Genomic DNA, 20,591 nt, shown 5'->3' on the forward strand with positions numbered 1-20,591 from the left:
ATCATGAACTTCGCAGCAACCTGGATGGACTTAGAGTCTGTTAAACTGAGTGACCTTTCACAGAAACAAAGAACTGAGTATCACATGTTCTCACTCATAAGTGGACCTTGAACAACTATCGTAATACCATAAGAAAAGGAATGACAGTAGCGGGAAACTGGGGGCCTGAGGGGGTGGGGAGGTGGGATTGGCAGTAGTGGAAAACTGCCTGGGGAAGGGGGGGCACACCTCATAAACAAGGGTACCTGGCACAATGAATATTTGTATACCTAACCCTAAATTGAACCCCACAATTTTAAAATTAAAAAAATTTTTTAAAAAGAGATACTTCCTCTTTCACAATAGGCGGACAATGAGAATTGGCTACTGATGTAGTAGTTTTACAGTTGTGGGACGAGATGTCCAGGGAGTTCCCTGGTGATGGCTTTTATTTTTTATTTTTTCAGAGAAGTAGGAAGAAAAGTCATCTGTTCCAAGTGAGATGGATGAAGGCAAGTTAGTTTTGAAGCCATAAAGCAGATTTGAAATAACCATTGCAGACTGTGAAGAGCAAGTTGAAAAAAGAAACATGGTTATGTTTTACCAAAATGCTCCCACCAGTAAAGGCAACAGCCTTGGAGGAGAGAAGTCAGCTAGGAAACTGTGGCAAGGCATTCATTGGCTCTGAACTGTATCATCTTTATCAGAGAAAAAGACCACAAGACACAAAATTAGAACATTTAGCAGTTGTTGTACATCATATAGAATTTTAGTTAAGAACAACTGCAGTCCAGCAATTCTATGACTAGGTGAAAGGAGAACTGGAAACAGGTACTCAAACAAATACATGTACATAAATGTTCACAGCAATACTATTCACACCAGCTAAAAAGCAGAAACAGTTCAATGACCATTAACGGATGAATGAATAAACATTGCTGTATATTTATACAGTGGAATACTATGCAGCCATAAAGGGAATTAAGTCTTAATACATATTTGACATGGGTGAACGTGAAAAACATTTAAAGTGAAAGAAGCCAGACACAAAAGGTCACATAGTATATTATTCTATTTTCATGAAATATCTAGAATTGGCAAATTCAGAGAGAGTGCAGATTGGTGGTCACCAGGAACTGGGGGGAGGAGGCATGGGAGCAACTGCCTAATGGCTAATTTTATGCTATGTGAATTTCACCTCAATAATTACAAAAAGAAAAGTTAGCGGAATAGACTGTAAGAAACTGATTTCTCAATAATCAATTTCTAATCTCTCACCCACCTCTGGCTGCCCCCCCACCACAATTTCATTAACCATTAATGGTGACTTGATCTTTTAATAATGAGCTAACAGCTACATTATATATTTTCCATCACACTGATGTCTAGATTTTTTTTGCCTCTATTTCCCCTCCTAAACTTCCTTACATTTCTAGTACCTTCTAAAATGCTTACCATATATAGAAGTTTTAATAAACATGTTTGACTTAATTTCATACAGCATACTTATAGTATATAACTGAGTTACTATTTTCTAAGAAAAGAGAATACTATGCCACATTTAAGAATAAATTACCCAAGGATTTTCTCTGGGCAAGTAATTATCATGGGGCAAAACCAACACTGTTTCACTTCATTGTGTGAATTTGGGGCTTGGGGTTATTTTTGAATTGCTGGTAGTGATGGAAACAGAAGACAAAATGTAATTATGTTGTTTTGAAGTGAAAAGAAGACTAAAAGGTGGAGACTATGGGCAGAGAAGTAAAGAAGGCCAAGAAAAGTGGCACATACTAATTTCTTTTCATCTCCACTTAAAGTTAATTAGAAATTCATGCTGCATTAAAGGAGAGAAAGCACTTAAGTGCTTTCATAGAAGATAAAAAGTAGCAACCAAAGATCACAGATGTTTGGTTATATTTTCAGGGGTCTAATTTGCCCATTATAAAATAAGGTTCTTCAAGTGATTTTTAGAAATGGAATGCACACAGGCCAAAAATAAAATGGTGGTTTGCCCTGTAAGAGTTGTGCTATCTGCACTGATTAAACAAACTTCCATCAGCACTTCCTGTCTGAAACAAAAGCAAAGTTGTATCGTGTGTGCATAAATCTTAACCTCAGACACTACAAAGAGCAAACAGCATTTAATCAGGAATTTTTATATGATGACTGTTTTCTGATTAAAAAGGGAGCAACAACATCAAGTTAACTAAAAAACTGTGTAAATTAGTGTTGCAAAAGTCAGGCCTTAAACTAAGTGAAAACATTGCCTTTAATTTTAATGTAAGAAAGCATACTGCGCACCCTTAAATAAACTTAATAAGGTAGGTGGCACAGACTGCAGAATTCTAAACCACTGTCCCTTTGCCTGTAAGGCGGTCCCACAATCTAGAATTCAACATCTACCCTCTATTAGAAATTACAGAGCAAAAATGAAGTAAAAACTAAAATGTTAACAGAACCACCATTACTTCAGGCAAATGCACTATAGGTTTCCTGCACTAATCTGCAGCATGAGGTCAGGAAGACAATGTTTTCAACACTCAGCTTTGGAAATTTACAGGAGCTTTGATAATTCTCTAGTTGGCTGCTGCTTCTATTGCCATGGAAACAGACTGCTAAAAATGGGGTATGTTTTTTTAAACTGATCATACCTTCACACAAATTTCCTTCTCCTTTTTGTCAAAAGTTGGAATAAACTTAAAATATGCTTCTTGTGGTATGACAGTGTAATGTCAAGTCAGAGGCCTGGTATAGAATGGCAAGCCTGTGGCAGACGTACATAGAGATATTTTATATATATAATATGAATGTAAAAAATCTCATTTGGGTAAAAAGTAGTGAAAATAAAGTGCACAGTAGGCTAAATGGAAGTATAACACAAATAACAGGCATTTCAAAAGCAAAACCATCCACTTAGTTACCTGACCACTAGCAACACAAAGAGATTAAAGCAGGATTTGTTTTGAATTCAAACCAAATTTTTAACCCATAGGATCATGCTAGTTCTATACGTGAATTTCTTACCTATATGGTTCCAAAAAAATAATTTAAAAAATTTTTATTTTGTGGGCAATAAAGAATTCAACATTCCACCACTGTATGAGAATTTCAGTATGCAGCTCTGAGTACAGGAGGTGCTACAAGTTAGGCTCAGCTGCCTAATCCTTCTATAATGGGAAAATATACGTTGAATAAAAGATCCTCAAATTTCTTCATATAAATTCCTAAGGTGGGCTCTCTGGATTAAAGAGCAATTAACAATGAAACAGGAAGACAGTGGAATATTGTTTACCTACAGTGCTTTCCAGAATAGTAAGTATACCCTACTCTGTTGAAGTCACTTGATCTGGGCTCAATATCTTGCTTTTTCTTTCCATGTGGATTCAGGAATGGAGTTGACACATGCACACACACACACACATTCATAAGTATGTATTTACATGCATATCCACATATTTGTATATATGCCTACACATACATATGCAATTTGTCCACCAAAACATAAAGATAACTGAGAACTGTCATAACTCGTGTGTCACCCTTATATCACAGCAACTGTGAGAGATGACCCAGACAATGATGTGTCAAGTAGCCATGAACAGACTGGAGGGACATCCCATTCCCCTTGCCACACATAACAGTCAATCACCGTTTGGGTATGTTTTATAAAAGTAGAACATGCAGAAAGTTTCTGACATTTGGATGCTTTCGGTGTTTAGACTCCAAGACAGACAATCTACTGGCTCTACTGTTTTGATCCAAATAAACAAGAAAAAGTGCAACTCTAGCAGATGAACATGCATGCCAGAATTTACAGTCTCTATAATTCTCTAGAGGAGAAGTGTATCCATATTTACCAACGGGCAGAAACTAGACACTTCTACATCCTCAGAAATTTTACTCAGTTGGGAAATTGCCAGCCTCTGTGCGTTCGCCTGTTTTGGCAGCCTAGAAATTGGTTTTACTTTGCTCCCACACTGGAAACGATGGACACATAGGGCAAGCAGAGCTTTAACATTCCCGAGGGTATCTCATCTGGCAGGTAGATTTATATGTCTGGGAGATTTATATGTCTCACCTCATCTAATCTTATAACAGCCCCATGAAGCGGGTACTAACCTTTATATTTACTGAGAAATTAAGCACTTATCCAAGATCATATAGCTAGTAAGAGGCACAGTCAGAATAAATGAGGAGAAATTTAGTGTTTCCACGGGATCATTTTTCTTAAAAAAAAAAAAAATCTTAGCACACACACTCAAATATTTCCTAATGTGCTACTAAGTTTTGGGCACCCTACCAAAGAACCTCAACAATGCTTTTGATCATACTGCTACTGTTTTATAAGAAATTCCATACATTATAATTCCAACAGAAAAAAGTTATATACATGAATAAGAATTCATTGATGTTATGGACTGAATTGTATCCCTCTCAAATTCATACGTGAAAATGTGACTGTATTTGGAGATAGGGCCTTTAGAAGGTAATTAAAAATTTTTTTTTTTTTTTGAGTTGGAGACTCACTCTGTTGCCCAGACTGGAGTGCAGTGGCCACTCCTGGCCACCGCAGCCTCGACCTGCTGGGCTCCGGCAATCCTTCCGCCTCAGCCTTCCAAGTAGCCGGAACTACAGGCGTGAGCTACCACACCTGGCTGATTTTTTGATTTATTATAGAGATGAGGTCTCGCTGCCCAGGCGGGTCTCGAACCCGCAGGCTCAGGCAATCCACTCACCTCAGGCTCCCAAAGGCGTGGGATTACAGGCTAAGCCACCGAGCCCGGAGTAATTAAAATTAAATAAGGCCATAGGTTTGGGGTCCTGATCTGGATTAGTGTCCTCATGAGATGAAACACCAGAAAGCTTGCCCTCTCTATTCCGGAGCACGTGCAGCAGAGAGCCCATGTGAGCACACAGGGAGAGACTAAAAGCCAGAAAGAGAACCTTTGCCAGAAACTGAACCCTACCAGGCTTTCCAGGCTCTAAAACTGTGGGAAAAGTAATTTCTGTTGTTTAAGCAGTCTGTGGTATTTTGTTATTGCAGTCTGAGCAGACCAATACAACTGAGAACACAAAGAAATTATAAGATTATCTTCTGAGTCATTCTGGAGCCTACTAAAAAACCCTGATAGAGTTATCATTAGGAGACAATTGAAAACGCAATGTTTCAACTTTATCTACATTTTTCCTGAGAGCTAAAATGGTGTCATGATAGTCTAGATATTCCTTAACTTAGGATGAGTTTAAGTTGAAAATCCTAAGTAAAAAATGTACTTATACTCCAAGAAACCCATCGGAACATAAAAAAATCCTGTCAAACCACTCTAAGTTGGAAGCTGCCTGTATGTCACATTACTGAGGTAAGATCAACATGATGAAATAGTAATCTATACTCTACCCCAGAACTGCATAGAGACTTTACGTGGTTTAAATGGTCATTTTGTTATATCTTTTTTCCTTCAGGTGATGGAATCAGGATAACCATAGCAGCTACAGGAACATTCTCCTGATTACAGTCTTCTGGTGATACTACCAGAAGACATCACCCTCCTCTGATACATTTGTTGAGTGAGAAGCAGATGTCATGGGCTATGAGCTGTAAGCACAGTGGTGAACAAAACAGACTTAGCCCCTTCCCTCAGAGAACCTACGGTCTAGAAGGGGAAAGGGATATTTAATAAAATAATCATGGTACATATGAAGGCTAAAAGGATCTAGACTAGTCCGAGGAGAGGCAGTGGTACAGAGAGGCCTCTGTGAGAAGGTGACATTGAAATGAAACTGAAAGTGTGAGCTGCAGGTGCTCAGGCTAGGGGATGAGGAATGGGCAGGGGAAGCATTCTAGGAAGAATAGTGATGGAGGAGAGAGATGCTTCTAGAGACACAGGCAGGGCCTTCTACCCCATGGATTTTGGACTGTATCTCAAGTACAATGGAAATACACTACAAGGATATCAGTGGAGGGAGATGAGATGAAGGGGGCCAGAGTGTGTGGCGGGGAGGGAAATCAGTCAGGTAGCTTGTCTCTGCATAAGTAAAGATTAGATTTAAGGAAAGGAGACCTGGACAAGTGTTGGCCACGCTATGGACAGACGAAACATTTCTGAAGTAGAACTGGCAACTTTGATGACAGAAGTTGTGACAGGTTATGAGAAGAAGGTCAAGGAAGATGCCAAGAATTGCTCCCATCTAAGTTCCTGGTGTGAGCCACTTGGTGGACAGAGATGACGTTAGTGAACTGGAGAACCCTGGAAGAATGTTTGGCAGGAAGAATTAAAAGGCCCATTGGAGACGTCAGGGGAGCAGATGGTTGTACTGGTCTGCAGCACAAAGAGGACAGGCCCTCAGTCTCTAATGCTTGCTTGTTTAGACTAAAGCATATTTAGTTTTATTCTGCTGTCCCTTCTGTGTGTGTTTTAACTCTATATTATCATTTATTTTTTCACTCTTTAGGCTCTGAATTCCTTGAATGCAGGGGTTTACAGAAGTTTAAAACATCTGGCATGGTGCTATGTGGAAGCACTCAACTTTCTGCTAAATAAAATTAGTTCTTGGCCACGTGCAGTGGCTCATGCCTATAATCCCAGCACTTTGGAAGGCTGAGGCAGGAGTATCACTTGAGCTCAGGAGCCCTAGACCAACTTAGGCAACATAGTGAGACCTCATCCCTACCAAAAAAAAAAAAAATTAGCTGGGCATAGTGGTGTGCACCTCTAGTCTGTAGTCTCACCTACTCGGGAGGCTGAGGCAGAAGGATAGCCTGAGCCAAGGAGGTTGAGGCTGTGGTGAGCTGTGACTGTGCCACTGCACTGAGTGAGACTTTGACTCAAAAAATAAAATAAAATAAAGTTCTTAAAAAAATTAAATTGTATGTCATCTCAAAAGTAACATGCACACATTATTTATTTATTTATTATTTATTAATTATTATTTTTTGAGTGAAAGAAGGAGTTTATTAAGCAACAAAGTTATCTCCAGAGAAGACGGGGGGCCGGAAATGGGTTATCTCACATGCACACATTTAAAAAAATATTGAATGACATCTATATTTTTTCACCATATTTGTATGTTACTTGAATTTATTGTAATAATCACATCTCTTATCTTTTCAATTTACTTTTTTAAAACATTATTTTAGTGGTAACTCACTTATACAACATTCTAATTAGTAGAATATTAGCAGAAAATAAAGAAGAAAACATTCCCAGAGAAATTAAAACAGATGTTTGCAAAATTCATGTGCTTTCATTATGGAAGGTGCTTTGTAACACCTTCTTTAAGTTTTGTTTTAATTTTCTATTTATTTGCTTGTTTCTCTGATGATGGCTCAATACACTTCAGTTGAACCAATAACAGAATCAGAATTCTATTATTATATTTTGTGAGTTTGTTGCCACTTCAAGGATTATTAGAAGCACCAAATCAAAAAAGGGAAAACAGTCAGAAGTGGCAGATGACAAAAATCAAACAATAAATAACAATTTGAGTGATCTAGTAATGGTCTAGGAATCATTCTGTATATGGGTAAGCAATCTTACACACCCTAACAGTAACTTAAAGGCACTAACTACATTTTGGGTAAGCCATTAATTTACAACGGAATCACAAATTTTATCTGAAGCTGATAGTTCACATTATTCTGTTAAAGAAGTCAGGGAGTAGTCAAATATCCTTTAAATATTTGTTGTATAATAATAACGTGTCTACAAGATGCAGGACATTCAGGGTAAGGCACAAAAATGGGCCAAACAAAAATTCTATCTCCAAGAACTAGTATGGCCTAATAGCAAAGACAATGCAGATCTGAATCATATTGGCATAAGGTGAAATGTCACTGAAAGATGCAGATAAAGTGATAGGGAATATACAGGAGAGAAGACATTATTTTTAGATGATGTGATCGAGTGACTTTCTATAAGAAATGGCAAATGAATTGGGTTTTAAGAGACTCTGGGTCTGCAGAGTAGGACAGAGAGAGAAGGAAAGCATAGAGTAGTGCCATCCAGAACTTTCTGTGATGACAGAAATGTTCAATATGGCAGCCACTAGCCACACATGGCTACTGAGTAGTTGAAATATGGCTAATGTGCTGGAGGAGCTAAGTTTTCAAATTTTTATTTCATTTCCATTATTTTAAATTTAAATTTAAACAGCCATCTGTGGCTAATGGACAGACCAGGCACAGCATACATCAAATAATTTCTATCATTTAAAAAAGTTTTGGTGCTTTAGTAAAGTTATTTATTTAATCTACATGCCCAGGTTGGATTACTCAGAACATCTCAGACAAGTGATCATCCTTTTCTTAAATAAATCTCTATAGACATGTCTCAGTATGACATGTTTACCTACTCCACTGTTTACTAGGCAATCTCCCACAAACTTCCACACATGCCATCTCAACTGTAACTAACCAGGCTGTGACAGAATTGGGAATGTGGTCCCCCAAATCTGTAGCTCCAACCCTACTCCTCTGACACCTATGTTGAGCCACACAGTGATAGGAGCCCAGATCCCCAAGCCACTACTTGGAGGACAGCTGCCTAGGACAGTTGTCCAACCCACACTGGACTGTGTTTTGAGCAAGAAATGTACTTTGGTTAAAACACTGCATTCTGAAGTTGTTTCTTAGAAAAGTTTTAGTTACAGTAATTAAAAACAACCCAGTTTTCTAAGGTATCTTATTTTTCACCATTAGAGAGTTCTTTGTATCAAACATCAATTTTTCCTCTTTTAATCCATTTGCTACCATTTTGCTTTTGATAAATACAGAATATAACTAGCTAGTAGCGTTGGTATTATGATTCATTTGTCTCAGTAATGACTCATATTAAAACACTTATCTGAATTAAATCATCTCAATTTATTTGATTTTTCCTGAAAATTCATAATTAACAAGTCTTCAGTTGTCAAGTCAAAGTGGTTTGAAACATCCTTCTTAGTTGTAGATCCAGAAATTAATTTAAAGTCATACAGGTTGAGGATAATTTAAAAATGTTTAAAGGTTTTTATAGACATGTTACAAGTTGAGACTTCCAACTGCTGCTTTGACAAAAAAAAAAAAATAGTCTAAGAATTCTCTATTTTGAATTTGCTCAGGGGAATTTATGACATTTATCACTACTCTCACCTAGAACAGAAAACAATTAAGTTCTCCAACTGCATGTATTGGTTAGTATCTATCAGAGAGTTTAGATAAGCATTAACAAAACTATGAGGTGATATGTTTTATTACCCAAACGATTCTATGGTATGTGATGACAACTGTTCAGAGGTGGTCAGCACTTAGAACTTTTTCCTCTTTTAAATTTTCAAAAGGTATCATATACATTCTTGAATCTTGTATCTGCTTACAAAGACTGTCTTACCCCCACAATAATTTCAGCCAACTGTCAACAATGACAAGAATTCTAAAATATCCCAATATAAGCAAGAAAGCAAGCAACTACTTGAGAAGCAGAGTATCCTTCCAATCCCTAACAGCAGACATATGTCAGAAACACCAGGGCAATCAAACTTGTGGCTATGTGATTAGAATTAAACAAACTAAAATTTATCCTTTCTTCATTACCTAGAAACTTATGATTCAGACATTTAAAAAACATTCTAGGGCAAACCCCTCAGGTCCACCCCCACTCTGGGAGTTTTTCTGTCCTCTCAATAAATCCTGCTTTCTCAAAAAACAAAAAACACTCTAGAGGTTTTTCTTTCAAACAAACAAGTTTGCCAAAAATGAGCAGAAAACCAAACACCGTTGGTGTAAACATATACAGGTGTTTTAAATAAGTGTCCCTTAACACATGAGGCATAAACTATTAGGCACACATCAATAGTCATTTATATATCTGTCTCTTTTGACAAGACAGCACAGATCTAATTAGACTCTGGGGCATTTTGAACCATCAAAGGTGTCTGAACCACTGCTCCCATCTCAATCAACTTCCATGGATGAATACAACTGACATCTAACCCAACAGCTAAGAGCACACAAAGCATACCCAGGGCTTGTCCCAATGTTATTACATTCTATGAATCTGACAAGTTGAACACTGGTGTTCATCTGCAGGCAGGAATAGTGACACACTGAACTTTAGGAGTTCCATTTTGCATAGGGAACTGAGTTATTTTCATATGACTCCAAAAAGAACACTTTGACAAAACTCTTATTTTTTCCATTCTAATTAAACACAGACCTAATCCTTTCAGTGTTACTAACTTTGAGGGAGCAGAACACCCTCAATATCTATGTATATTATTCTACCCTCAGCTCTACCTATTGGAGAAAATAAGTAGAAATACAGAGTCTGTTACGATATAAATCAAAATCCAGTTCAACACAACTGTGCTGAGACATATCAATTTTATCAACCAGTTATTTCTGTGGAGTGTTTTGAAATATGAAATTCTTCTCTCCCATCTCTTCATACTATGAATTGACAAGACAATAAGATATACAATACTTCCATTTTGTAAATATATATATGATTTTAAAATTTAAATTTTAAATAAATGGGAAAAGTAGCAAAGGATTAGAAAAAAAGAATGATGAAAAACTGGCATTAAAGCGGGCATCTCATAAAAAATACTATGAAGTAGGTATTGTTTCTCCTCATTGTATAAATGAGGAAATTAAGGCTTAAATCTGTGAACTTGTCCAGGGTCACAAAACTAGTAAATGGTACACTTGGGATTTGAACCCAAGTATATCTCACTCCAGAGTCCCTGCTCTTTTGCTCTATCCTGCGCTGTATAAATCAAAAGCATGGTCAGAATTGTTAGGGAAAGAATCTATACATTATATAATCATCTCAACTCTATTTTGCTATTCCTGTTGATGATTCTCCTACCCTGTTTTTATATTTTAAATGCTTGCTTTCTATGCTCCTTAAGCACATTCTGCTATTGTGACATCTTTTGCTTTCTCCTCTTCCATTTTTTCCTACTTTCCCAGTTTTTCAAGTAGCACAAAAATTGTTTTAAATTTATGATATTAATAGGCACTTAACACTTGAGCTTGATTTAAATGATGAATAGATCATTCTTAGATTTTTCTTAAAAGTAATGATTTAAAAAATTTAAGTTCCCTCAGTGAGTCTCCAAAAATGTATCCTAAACACTCCACTGGTATTGATCTTTGTAAGACTCTACAGTAAGGCATGCTGTGTACAAGCAGAGGCAATTCCATTGTTTGGTTCCTAGCAACAGCTATTTATACTTCATTGTGTGTCATTTGTTTCCACCTAGGAGTTTTTTCTACCCATATCCAAAAGTAGTTCAAGTCCAGCAAGTCCAACTATTGTTTCTTCCTATCTTTTAAATCTGCAACAATCTATCATCACATTCTCATATTCAACGTCTGAGAGGGAAAAAAAGGAGGAATAACAGCCTTTTGGAAGAAGTTCAAAGTGCTACTTAGGCCGATTAACTCTACATTTACTCTCTGGGTCTCCACAAGATGAGCAAGAGACAACCAGGAGGTAAGGGGGCAGCTGATGGCAGGGGCTGAAAGCAAGGGGCAATGAATAGGGTTATTACGGTGTTTTTCCCCCCTCTCAAAGAGGATTAGATCACCAATTTTCAAATTAAACAGGCATTGGGAAGGTTAATCCTCATGTCTCAAATTTAGGAAAAACTTATTCTCTGTAGACCCTGAATTTCTTAAACACTGCCCCTTGATGTCCAGTTGCTGCAGGAAAGCAAGTCGTGCACTGGTCCTGCCAGGACAGAGGACAGCAGTGCCAATGCCTCTGGCCATTTCATTAAATCAGTCAGTGAGGCACCTGTGCAGTGGTCACTAATAACAATTGACAGTATTCAAGTTTATTATTTTCTTGTTTTGCTGAAAAACAAAACCAAGCTATGCAATGTGCTTTTAAAAACAAAAACGATGCAATGTGCATCACAACCAATTAACGCATCATTTTAGGATTTAATTAAGAAAGAGCTAGCTCCCTTTCCCGGTTTTAAACAATAGAAACCAGAAATACATTGAAAAAATAAAATTTCCTGGAATTATGTTTGTAAACCTAAAAGAAGCAGTGTTCTGACTAATATTGAAAAGGAAATGGCAGGGGATGGGGGGGGGGGTAAAAAAATATAGAAAATGAGAAAAATGAACCTGAAAGATTTTCCTGAAATGAGGACTGGCTTCTTAAGTTCCCTTGCTGTATTGCAAAATCCCCACAGTTCTATCAGTTAATTAATCTTCAGTAACAGCTACCAAGAACAGCATTAAGCTTTCATCTCAAAGAACTTAGACCATGTAAGGGACACGAGTATACAGAGAGCAGACACATGCATCCTGGCTGACGAGAACATGGATTTGGCACTTTTGCCCCTATACACAGACAGACTGACCTTCCTTGAGACTTTTCTGGTTGCTCCCCTCAAGGCATTCCTTTTCTTTTAATGGTTCGAAATCCCCAGCAGTTAAAATCTCTGGGAAGCTCTGTTGCTGCTTCTTGGAGCTATCGATCATGGTGAGAGACTTCCGGAGATAGGCAGCATCAAGCTGGAGAAAGGCTCAATTTGCAGAATAGCAGCGAGCAGTGCTAAGAACACGCTGGTCCCTGGGTCCTTGGTTGCTCCCCACAATACCCCAATCACTGGGCAATTATGTCTTTAAGCAGCTGAAAGCAGCCATTACCCTTTAGTTCCCAGCTTGACCTGCAAATACACTCATGCTGCTGGGAGCCCTTAACTCTCTCCCACATAGGGAGGCAGAGCCACACAGGCACGATTCTAAAATCCCACCCCTTTTCTCAGCCAGCCGCCTTCCCCTTGCCATTCCAGCTTCCCCCACGCTGGGTACTTCAATCTGCAGTTTGATGGTCCAAATCATCTGACAAACACTGAGTCAAGCAGTTAAAAATAAATCTTCTAGTTGTTAAAAGAGAAGACTTTGCTGAGACCTAAGATGACAAATTGCTGCCTGTGGTCTCTCCTTGACTCTTTTAAACACAGCCACAGGCTAAGAAATACTTTCTATGGGCCAGACGAGCACATTCATTACTCGTGGAGTTCTCCAGCTAAACAAATGGCATTCCAGGGCATCTGAAGGAAGCAGCTCTTATCTTCGCAAAGGCGCCGTACAGAATACACAGGCTACTGGCATATCTGGATGCAGACAGAGTCATTTCACTACCAAAGTTCTTTTGTGGAGTACTTTCTGCTGCAGATGGCTCTTGCTGGCAAAGCCAGTGCTCTTTGTGATGGGAAATGTACTGTGATTGCAGAGTTCTTCCTTTGGCAGTTCAGACCTGAGCAGCAGTTTTTCTCTGTGCCACTAGTTGGCAGAGAGAGTTAACATTGCCATGATTTTTTTAAGGAAACATCTCCTCCCATGTATTAAAAACAGTGACTCCGAGAGTTTGTACTTCATAACTGATTCAGTCAGTGATCAACCCAAGTTTAATCTCACTGCAAGTCACAGGCTACTATTTGCTACATGTAAGTGATACTGCTGGAAGGAAATCTGTAGGTATAGTAATTCCAGGCAAATGTGGAGACAAGTCTGTTTCCATAAACACCAAATATATATATTAACAACAAACAAAAATATATATATGCAAAATAATCTGTTTGTTGTTAATGGTTCAAAGTATATTCCTTTGCAAAGAGCTCCCATAAAACCCATCAGGTTATAAAAGCAGTAGACTGTGAATTTTGTTCCACGAGAGATCTGTCATCTTGTTCACTTTTTGATAACCAATATCCAGGAAAGTGCCCAGAATATCAGGAGTTCTCAATAAATACCTGTTGCATGGTTGAATGAATGAATGAATGAAAGCAGAAAAAAGTGCATCAGGGAAACTTCTTTTGATAACAGAGTACTACAAAAGTCTTAGTAGGCCAATGACTAAGAGCAATGTTCTTTGAAGGAAGCACATTTTCTCTTCAAAAGAAAATATACATACTTTTTAATTGTGTACCTGATTTGACTCTCCTGTGGGATAAAGAAAGGCTTTCATTTTTACAGCCAGAAAAATCAATATTCTTTTCATCACTTAAACACAGAATAGGAGGAGGCATTCTGTCCTTTGTCCCTGCTTCCCAAACCAGTGTGCAATAAACCTGTGCTGCTCTAGAAAGATTGCTCTTTACCCTTCTTCAGCATCTCACATGACATGCTACTTGTCAACTGAAATTCCTTTTGAACAACTTAAACCCATCCTTGGGAGCAAACTTCTGTAAGAACAAACTGTGACAAACTTATCACACTTCTCAAAAATGCTCTCAAATGTTCTGCTACTATCTCTGATCCTAAGGCCTGTATTCTTCTAAATAAACTACTCCTGCACATTTAAAGAAGTAATGAAAATAACCATCATTTTTTGAGGACATTCTTTAGGTCAGCCACTTAATCAGATGTTTTTCAAGGTTTATTTCATTTAACATCTAACAAGCCTTGTGATTGTTATGATTATTCGTGCATTATAGATATTTTACAGACCAAAATCAAAGCCACAAAGCTTACGGGTGGCAGGTCTGGAACTTAACCAATGTCTTAGTTCTCCAAAGCCCAAGTCTGTCTATGGCCTTGCTGCCTTCTAGAATATGCCTCCTCTCCAGGCTTTAGTTTGATCTTGAGACAGGCTTAACAGCAGAAGCTAGACTTTTACAGCCTCCTAGTAATTCTACTCTTGGTGAGGGAAACGAAAGCCAACATAATCATACTAAATGATGTTATGAAACATTTTAACTTTTCATGAAATAACAACAATGTGCCAGTCTAAGTGCTTTTTATATATTGTCCCATTTATCCTGCTGAAAGACTTCTGAGTTCAACATTATTATCCCAATCTACAGATAAGAAAACAGATGGGAAAATTGAGGCCTAGAAAAATCAAGTACTTTGTCAGAGGTGGGATATCTCACAAGGAGGCCAGGATTCCAAAGCCTGGCTCCAGGGCCTACAACCCCTAACTACTTTGCAGAATGAACAAAAACAATAAACCCCAACATTTTCTTTTTCAGGATGTTGCTTTCAAATCTTTAAAAAATGCCCAGCTGAGGCTGGGGATGATGGCTCAAGCCTGTAATCCCAGCACTTTGGGAGACTGAGGTGAGGGGATTGCCTGAGCCGACAGGTTTGAGAATAGCCTGGGCAACTTGGTGAGACCTCATCTCTACAATAAATCAAAAAATTAGCCGGGTAAGGTAGTGTGCACCTGTAGTTCTGGCAACTTGGAAAGCTGAGGCAGAAAGATCGCCTGAGCACAGCAGGTTGATGCTGGGATGGCCATGAGTATGCCACTGCACTCCAGGCTGGGTGACAGAGTGAGACTTCAACTCAAAAAAAAAAAACCAGCTGTTTTTAGGCCACAACTACACTAGCAACTTTAAAATTCTTTACTGGTTCTGTGTAAGTAAGTGTGAGTGAGTGAGTGAGTGAGTGAGTGAGTGAGTGTGTGTGTGTGTGTGTGTGTGTATTGAACATGTTTTTTAAAGTCCTCTTTTAAGGAGCCTCTGTAAGCTTATTATTTTTATATCAGATATGTATCAAAATTCCAATAAGGAAATGCACTGTCCTGCTGTAGGTTTATATCAGAAGTCTTGTCTTTGTAGTTTTGAAAGGAAATAATTTATCTAGTGGCGAATGTGACCAAAAGAACATTTAGTTTTAATAAATTCTGAAATAATTTCAAATTCGCAGAGCATTTCCTCTGGAATAGTCTGTGAATAGGTTCTAACATGATACCACTTTATCTGAAGTACTCTGTGTAATTCCTATAAACAAGGTATTCCTCTACAGAACCGCAATATAAACAGTATCAAGAAATTAACATTGATATGTCACATCTAAGCCACAGAATCCATTAAAGTTCCATCAATTATCCCAACAATATCTTGTATAGTAAAAGGATCCAAACCGGATGACATCTGGCATTGAGTTAGCAAGTCTCTTTAGTTTTACTCCATCTCAAACAATTCCCTCAGACTATCTTCACTTTTCTTTCCTTGAATTTTGGAGTCCAGTTATTATGTAGCATTACCCTAAATATGAGTTTGTCTTGTGTCCTCATGATTAGATTCAGGTGATACATTTTTAGTCAGAATATCCCAGAAGTAATAATGTGGTCTCTGCATCTTATCAGGTGGCACGCAAATTTAATTTGTCCCATAAATGATGGTGTTTATTTTGATACTTGGTATTGACCAGGTTTCTTCACAGTCAAGTTATTTTCTTTGTGTATTATAAGAGAAACTTCTCTAGTAGTAAACTACAGAAATGGTCCCTGGAAATATAGTCTTACTCATGGTTTTTTATTGTCACTACCCTATAATTCTTTGAGCCTTTCTGACACAAGATGTCCCAGGCTCATCTTGTACTTTTCACTGCCTTGTTCAGAACCCAAGGTCTGAATGCTAGGTGTGCTCATTGCCATAAGAGTATCACTGTTCCCAGGCCTTCTTTGTAGTCAACAGAGGATATGTCTGAGTTTATGTGTGTGCACACACACATGCATGCATTTATGTCTCTATACATCAATGGGTGCAAATAAGCATCTATATTTAAGTATATACATCTATATATTTTTATATATTGAAAACCAAGGGTTCATTCACCTCAATGCCTCAAATTCCAATCTAGTATTATTGGATTTCTCATTTTTTCTTTTCTATTCTGTAGCCCCCTTCTCTATGTTCAATATATAGGGAGAAATTGTCACCCACAGTTTTTGCCACCCCATTCATGGACATCCTATACACCCCACCACTACCACCACTGCTGTAGCCAAACCCTGTGCAGGTTTGCCTCCCCATCCTATAATGGCCTGTCACCCCCTCCCCACAGGCATCTGCCTTGCTCAGCTCCACAGTGTCCTTTGGGTAGAATTAGGAAGGGAGGAAGGAAACTTGCATTATCTCTCAGTTAGAGAAGACGACAGTTGTCACATGAATTGCCTCTCAGTAGGCTTGCCTTTGCCCCTTACTATATGTGCTACATCAAATTCACTGTCATTTGGCTCTGCTGTCACGAGTGACATTCAACTGCTGTGATAAATCAGCTTCCACAGTGTTTGTGTGTATGCACGCTAAAAAGAGTCGTTTAAGTATGAAAGAGACTACCATAAATCAAGTCCATTTTCCCACCACCCCAAGCACAGATATTTAATAAGTGTGAGAAAACTGTATGGCTTAGAGACTAAAAACAATCCAAGAAAGACTTTAGGGAATTAGAACACAAACAAACGCGGCTCCAGGGACTTATACAAAAACTTGGCAGCATCAATATATGCTTACAAAACTACTGGTAAAAAGATTATTGCTGGCCGGGCTCAGTGGCTCAGCCTGTAATCCCAGCACTTTGGGAGGCTGAGGAGAGTGGATTGCCTGAGCCCGCGGGTTCGAGATCCACCCGGGGAACTTGGCGAGACCTTGTCTCTACAATAAATAAAAAAAATTAGCCGGGTGTGGTAGTGAGCGCCTGTAGTTCCAGCTACTTGGAAGGCTGGGGCGGGAGGATCGCCAGAGCCCAGCAGGTGGAGGCTGTGGTGGCCGGGAGCGTGGCACTGCACTCTAGTCTGGGCGACGGAGTGAGACTCCAACTCAAAAAAAAAAGATGATTGCTGTGATGATGTTGTGCTTTCATAAGAAAAAAAATCTGAGAACAAGACCAACTGGTCAATATTTTGACAACGTAAGAACATTCTAAAGTAATAAGTAAAATAACCAGCGACAAATGTAAAGAGACTGCAAAATGTTGAGGTGCACTTCTCTTGTAGAGTTCCTGATATGAGATTGAAGAAAATAACCTTTTCATCTTCCATGTCTCAGTACTTGGTAACAGAACCTCAGTAGCTATTCACTGAAGTAAATTATGGTGAACTTTGAGGCGTCCTTCACATAGGCTGAGTCACAGTATTACGAAATCTACATAGATTGTTAGATTGAATGCATTTAGGAAGAAACACTTCAGTTTAGGTTACACCTCAATGTTTTTCCTAAGGCTACCATATTTTAGTAAACTATATGTTTGATCCTTATTTTTCCCCTTCTTAACATTATAAACACCACCGTAAAATACTATACCTTTAGATCATTACTAAATCGTAACTATCATGGTTATGGTAAATACCAACAGTTAATTAAAATATTGTTTTTGTTAAAAAAAAAAAAAAGACAATTGAAGAGTGCTACCTCTGAAGTCCTTTACTGTGATCATTTTTAAAATATGCATTATAAATGTCCTTCATTTTATCACTTTAAAAATATATATTGAACATAGATTACTTCAGATGTAAATGGATGAACAAAGTTGCCCCTTCAGAGACCACTGTTTCACGCAAAGGTTACATTTTTCTGACATTTCTAAGGTAATATGATTTTGAAGGAAAGCTTCAATGATTTTGCAGTGATGTACTACAGCATAATTGAACACCACAACAGCATAACCGAACACCACAACTGAACAGACAGTGTGATCATTTGGTTTCCAATCTGTGCTTATTGTCTCTCATCCTGGAAGAGATGGGCATGGCCAGCATATGTGGCACCCACCTCCTTCGGGTTTGCTTCATCCTTTCTGAGGATGTGATCAGCAACTAAGGCGGGGCTCCTGAGGACTGGAATTTTACCATTATTGGTCTGCTAATTAGCCTTTGCTTAGACTGAGAGCCGAGAACATTGTGTGAGATGGGGGAATGGCTACATGCACAGAGGACTCTCTGCCCAGCTCACCCTAAGACCGGTCTTTACATGGCAGCGGTAGCATGCAACTGAAGGGTTCTGACTACACTCATGTAAGTATCTGGTGCCATTTGTCTGCTCCTGCTCAAGTCATTAGTATAGATAACGAAGAGATGACAGAACCTACTTTACCAGCTTAAAAAAGTCATTCAAAAGCCGGGCTCGGTGGCTCAGCCTGTAATCCCACGCCTTTGGGAGGCTGAGGTGAGTGGATTGCCTGAGCCCGCGGGTTCGAGACTCGCCTGGGCAGTGAGACCTCATCTCTACAATAAATCAAAAAATCAGCCGGGCGTGGTAGCGCATGCCTATAATTCCGGCTACTTGGAAGGCTGAGGCGGAAGGATCACCGGAGCCCAGCAGGTCGAGGCTGCGGTGGCCGGGAGCGTGCCACCACACTCCAGTCTGGGCGACAGAGTGAGACTCCAACTCAAAAAAAAAAGTCATTCAAATCCCTTCTCTATTTCTAAGCTTTACAGTTACTACATAAATACAGACAACTGGCTGGAAGATTTACAACAAAGATCTTTCCTCAGGTTATATGATCTGTCTTCCTCAGATTCCGAGATGACTTTCCTAGTTATGGAAGATAAGGAAGAATGAAAGGATTACAGCTTGGGAGGTTTAGCCTTGATAGAAGGGATGAGAAAAAAGTTGAAGATTGGAAGGTACAACATTAGGTTATGATCAGCACGCAGTTGAGATCAATGGTTGTAATAACAAAAAAGCTTCCTTTCCTTCCCCGATCCTTTAACACAATTTTACTTTATAATCACTTTCCATTATTTTTTTCATTTAAAAAAGTGCATTATTATTATTTTAAGGAATGGGATGTGGTCTCCCTATGTTGCTCACCCTGGAGTGCAGTGGCGATTTACAGGCGTGATCATAGCACACCATAGCCTCCCGAATGGGTGGGACTACAGACACGCATCACTGCACCTGACTCTCTTGCTACAAAATTTTAATTCCACAGATTTACTGCTTATGAACTGTATGTATATCTGTAACTCAAACATACATACATAAGATTTTTCCATGCATTCCCCCAAGAACTAATTTTTACCCTGTTGAGAAGGCTTAATCTGCAAGAGGAAAGCCTATGTTTTCAATTTTGTTGAGAAAAAACAATACTAAGAGTGAACTGTATGTAGGAAACCCTCATGAGAAAATAACAAATATTCACCATCTGTAATAATGATCTCTAGATCACAAGTACATTTAACATATCTTTTGGGGCTCTGAAGCTTTGACCCTCAGCAGCTGAGATATGGATGACAAGCCTTGATATCTATGCTTTATTTTTTAAAAAGAAACTGAAATTCAGATATGAAATGATATGTTTTCAAGTCACTCTGCTGGTGAGCACAAATCTTTATCCTTGGTCTTTTGACCCTAACACTCTTTTCATCAAAAGTACACAGTTGTTTGCATTTTTTTTCCTTTTTACCAATTCTACATGTCCTTTTTAAAGGCATTTGTTAAGAAAAATTGGTTACTAATTTTGGGGGGACAATAACATCACAGATCGATGAAGTTTAGAAGATGGCTTTGCGGAAGCAGCATGACTTTAGAATTAAACATGATTCGGTTATAACATCTTGCAAAAGTGGCTGTGGTTGCCTTGTCTGCAGAAATGCAGTTAATACCACTACCACCATCACCAATAGTTGTTTTCTATGATTACAAAAATTAGGAAGAAACGCATACAAAATATTCATCACAGGCATAATGGGCACTCCTCACTCCTAGTGTTAGGATTCATTTCTGTTATCCTCTGTGGTTGTGTGTCTCTGACAAGACACACACACATACACACAGACCTGCAGACTCACCACAACACCATACACACCCTTTACATTTTCAAACCACATCCCCTAAGGCAACAGCCCAGGTACAGGTAATCTTCACTGTCTTGGCAT

At 38.6% G+C, this 20,591-nt stretch overlaps 1 protein-coding gene across 4 annotated transcripts in view; it reads right to left on the reverse strand.

Moving 5' to 3' along the window:
• The window catches only part of MKL2 (MKL1/myocardin like 2), a 207,436-nt gene that overhangs the window by 79,491 nt on the left and 107,354 nt on the right, over positions 1–20,591 (reverse strand). The window contains exon 1 of one of the 4 annotated variants that reach the window (XM_008055393.2): positions 12,337–12,655. The exons of the other annotated variants lie outside the window; for them this stretch is intronic. Within the exon in view, the coding sequence (XP_008053584.1) occupies positions 12,337–12,457 (121 nt within the window). The 5' untranslated portion in view covers positions 12,458–12,655. Of the gene's footprint in view, positions 1–12,336; positions 12,656–20,591 lie in introns of those variants that run through there. 4 annotated transcript variants of the gene reach the window in all.

This window comes from Carlito syrichta, unplaced genomic scaffold (genome assembly GCF_000164805.1).
Source record: "Carlito syrichta isolate Samal-C Ts95f unplaced genomic scaffold, Tarsius_syrichta-2.0.1 Scaffold301845, whole genome shotgun sequence".
NCBI lineage: Eukaryota > Metazoa > Chordata > Mammalia > Primates > Tarsiidae > Carlito > Carlito syrichta.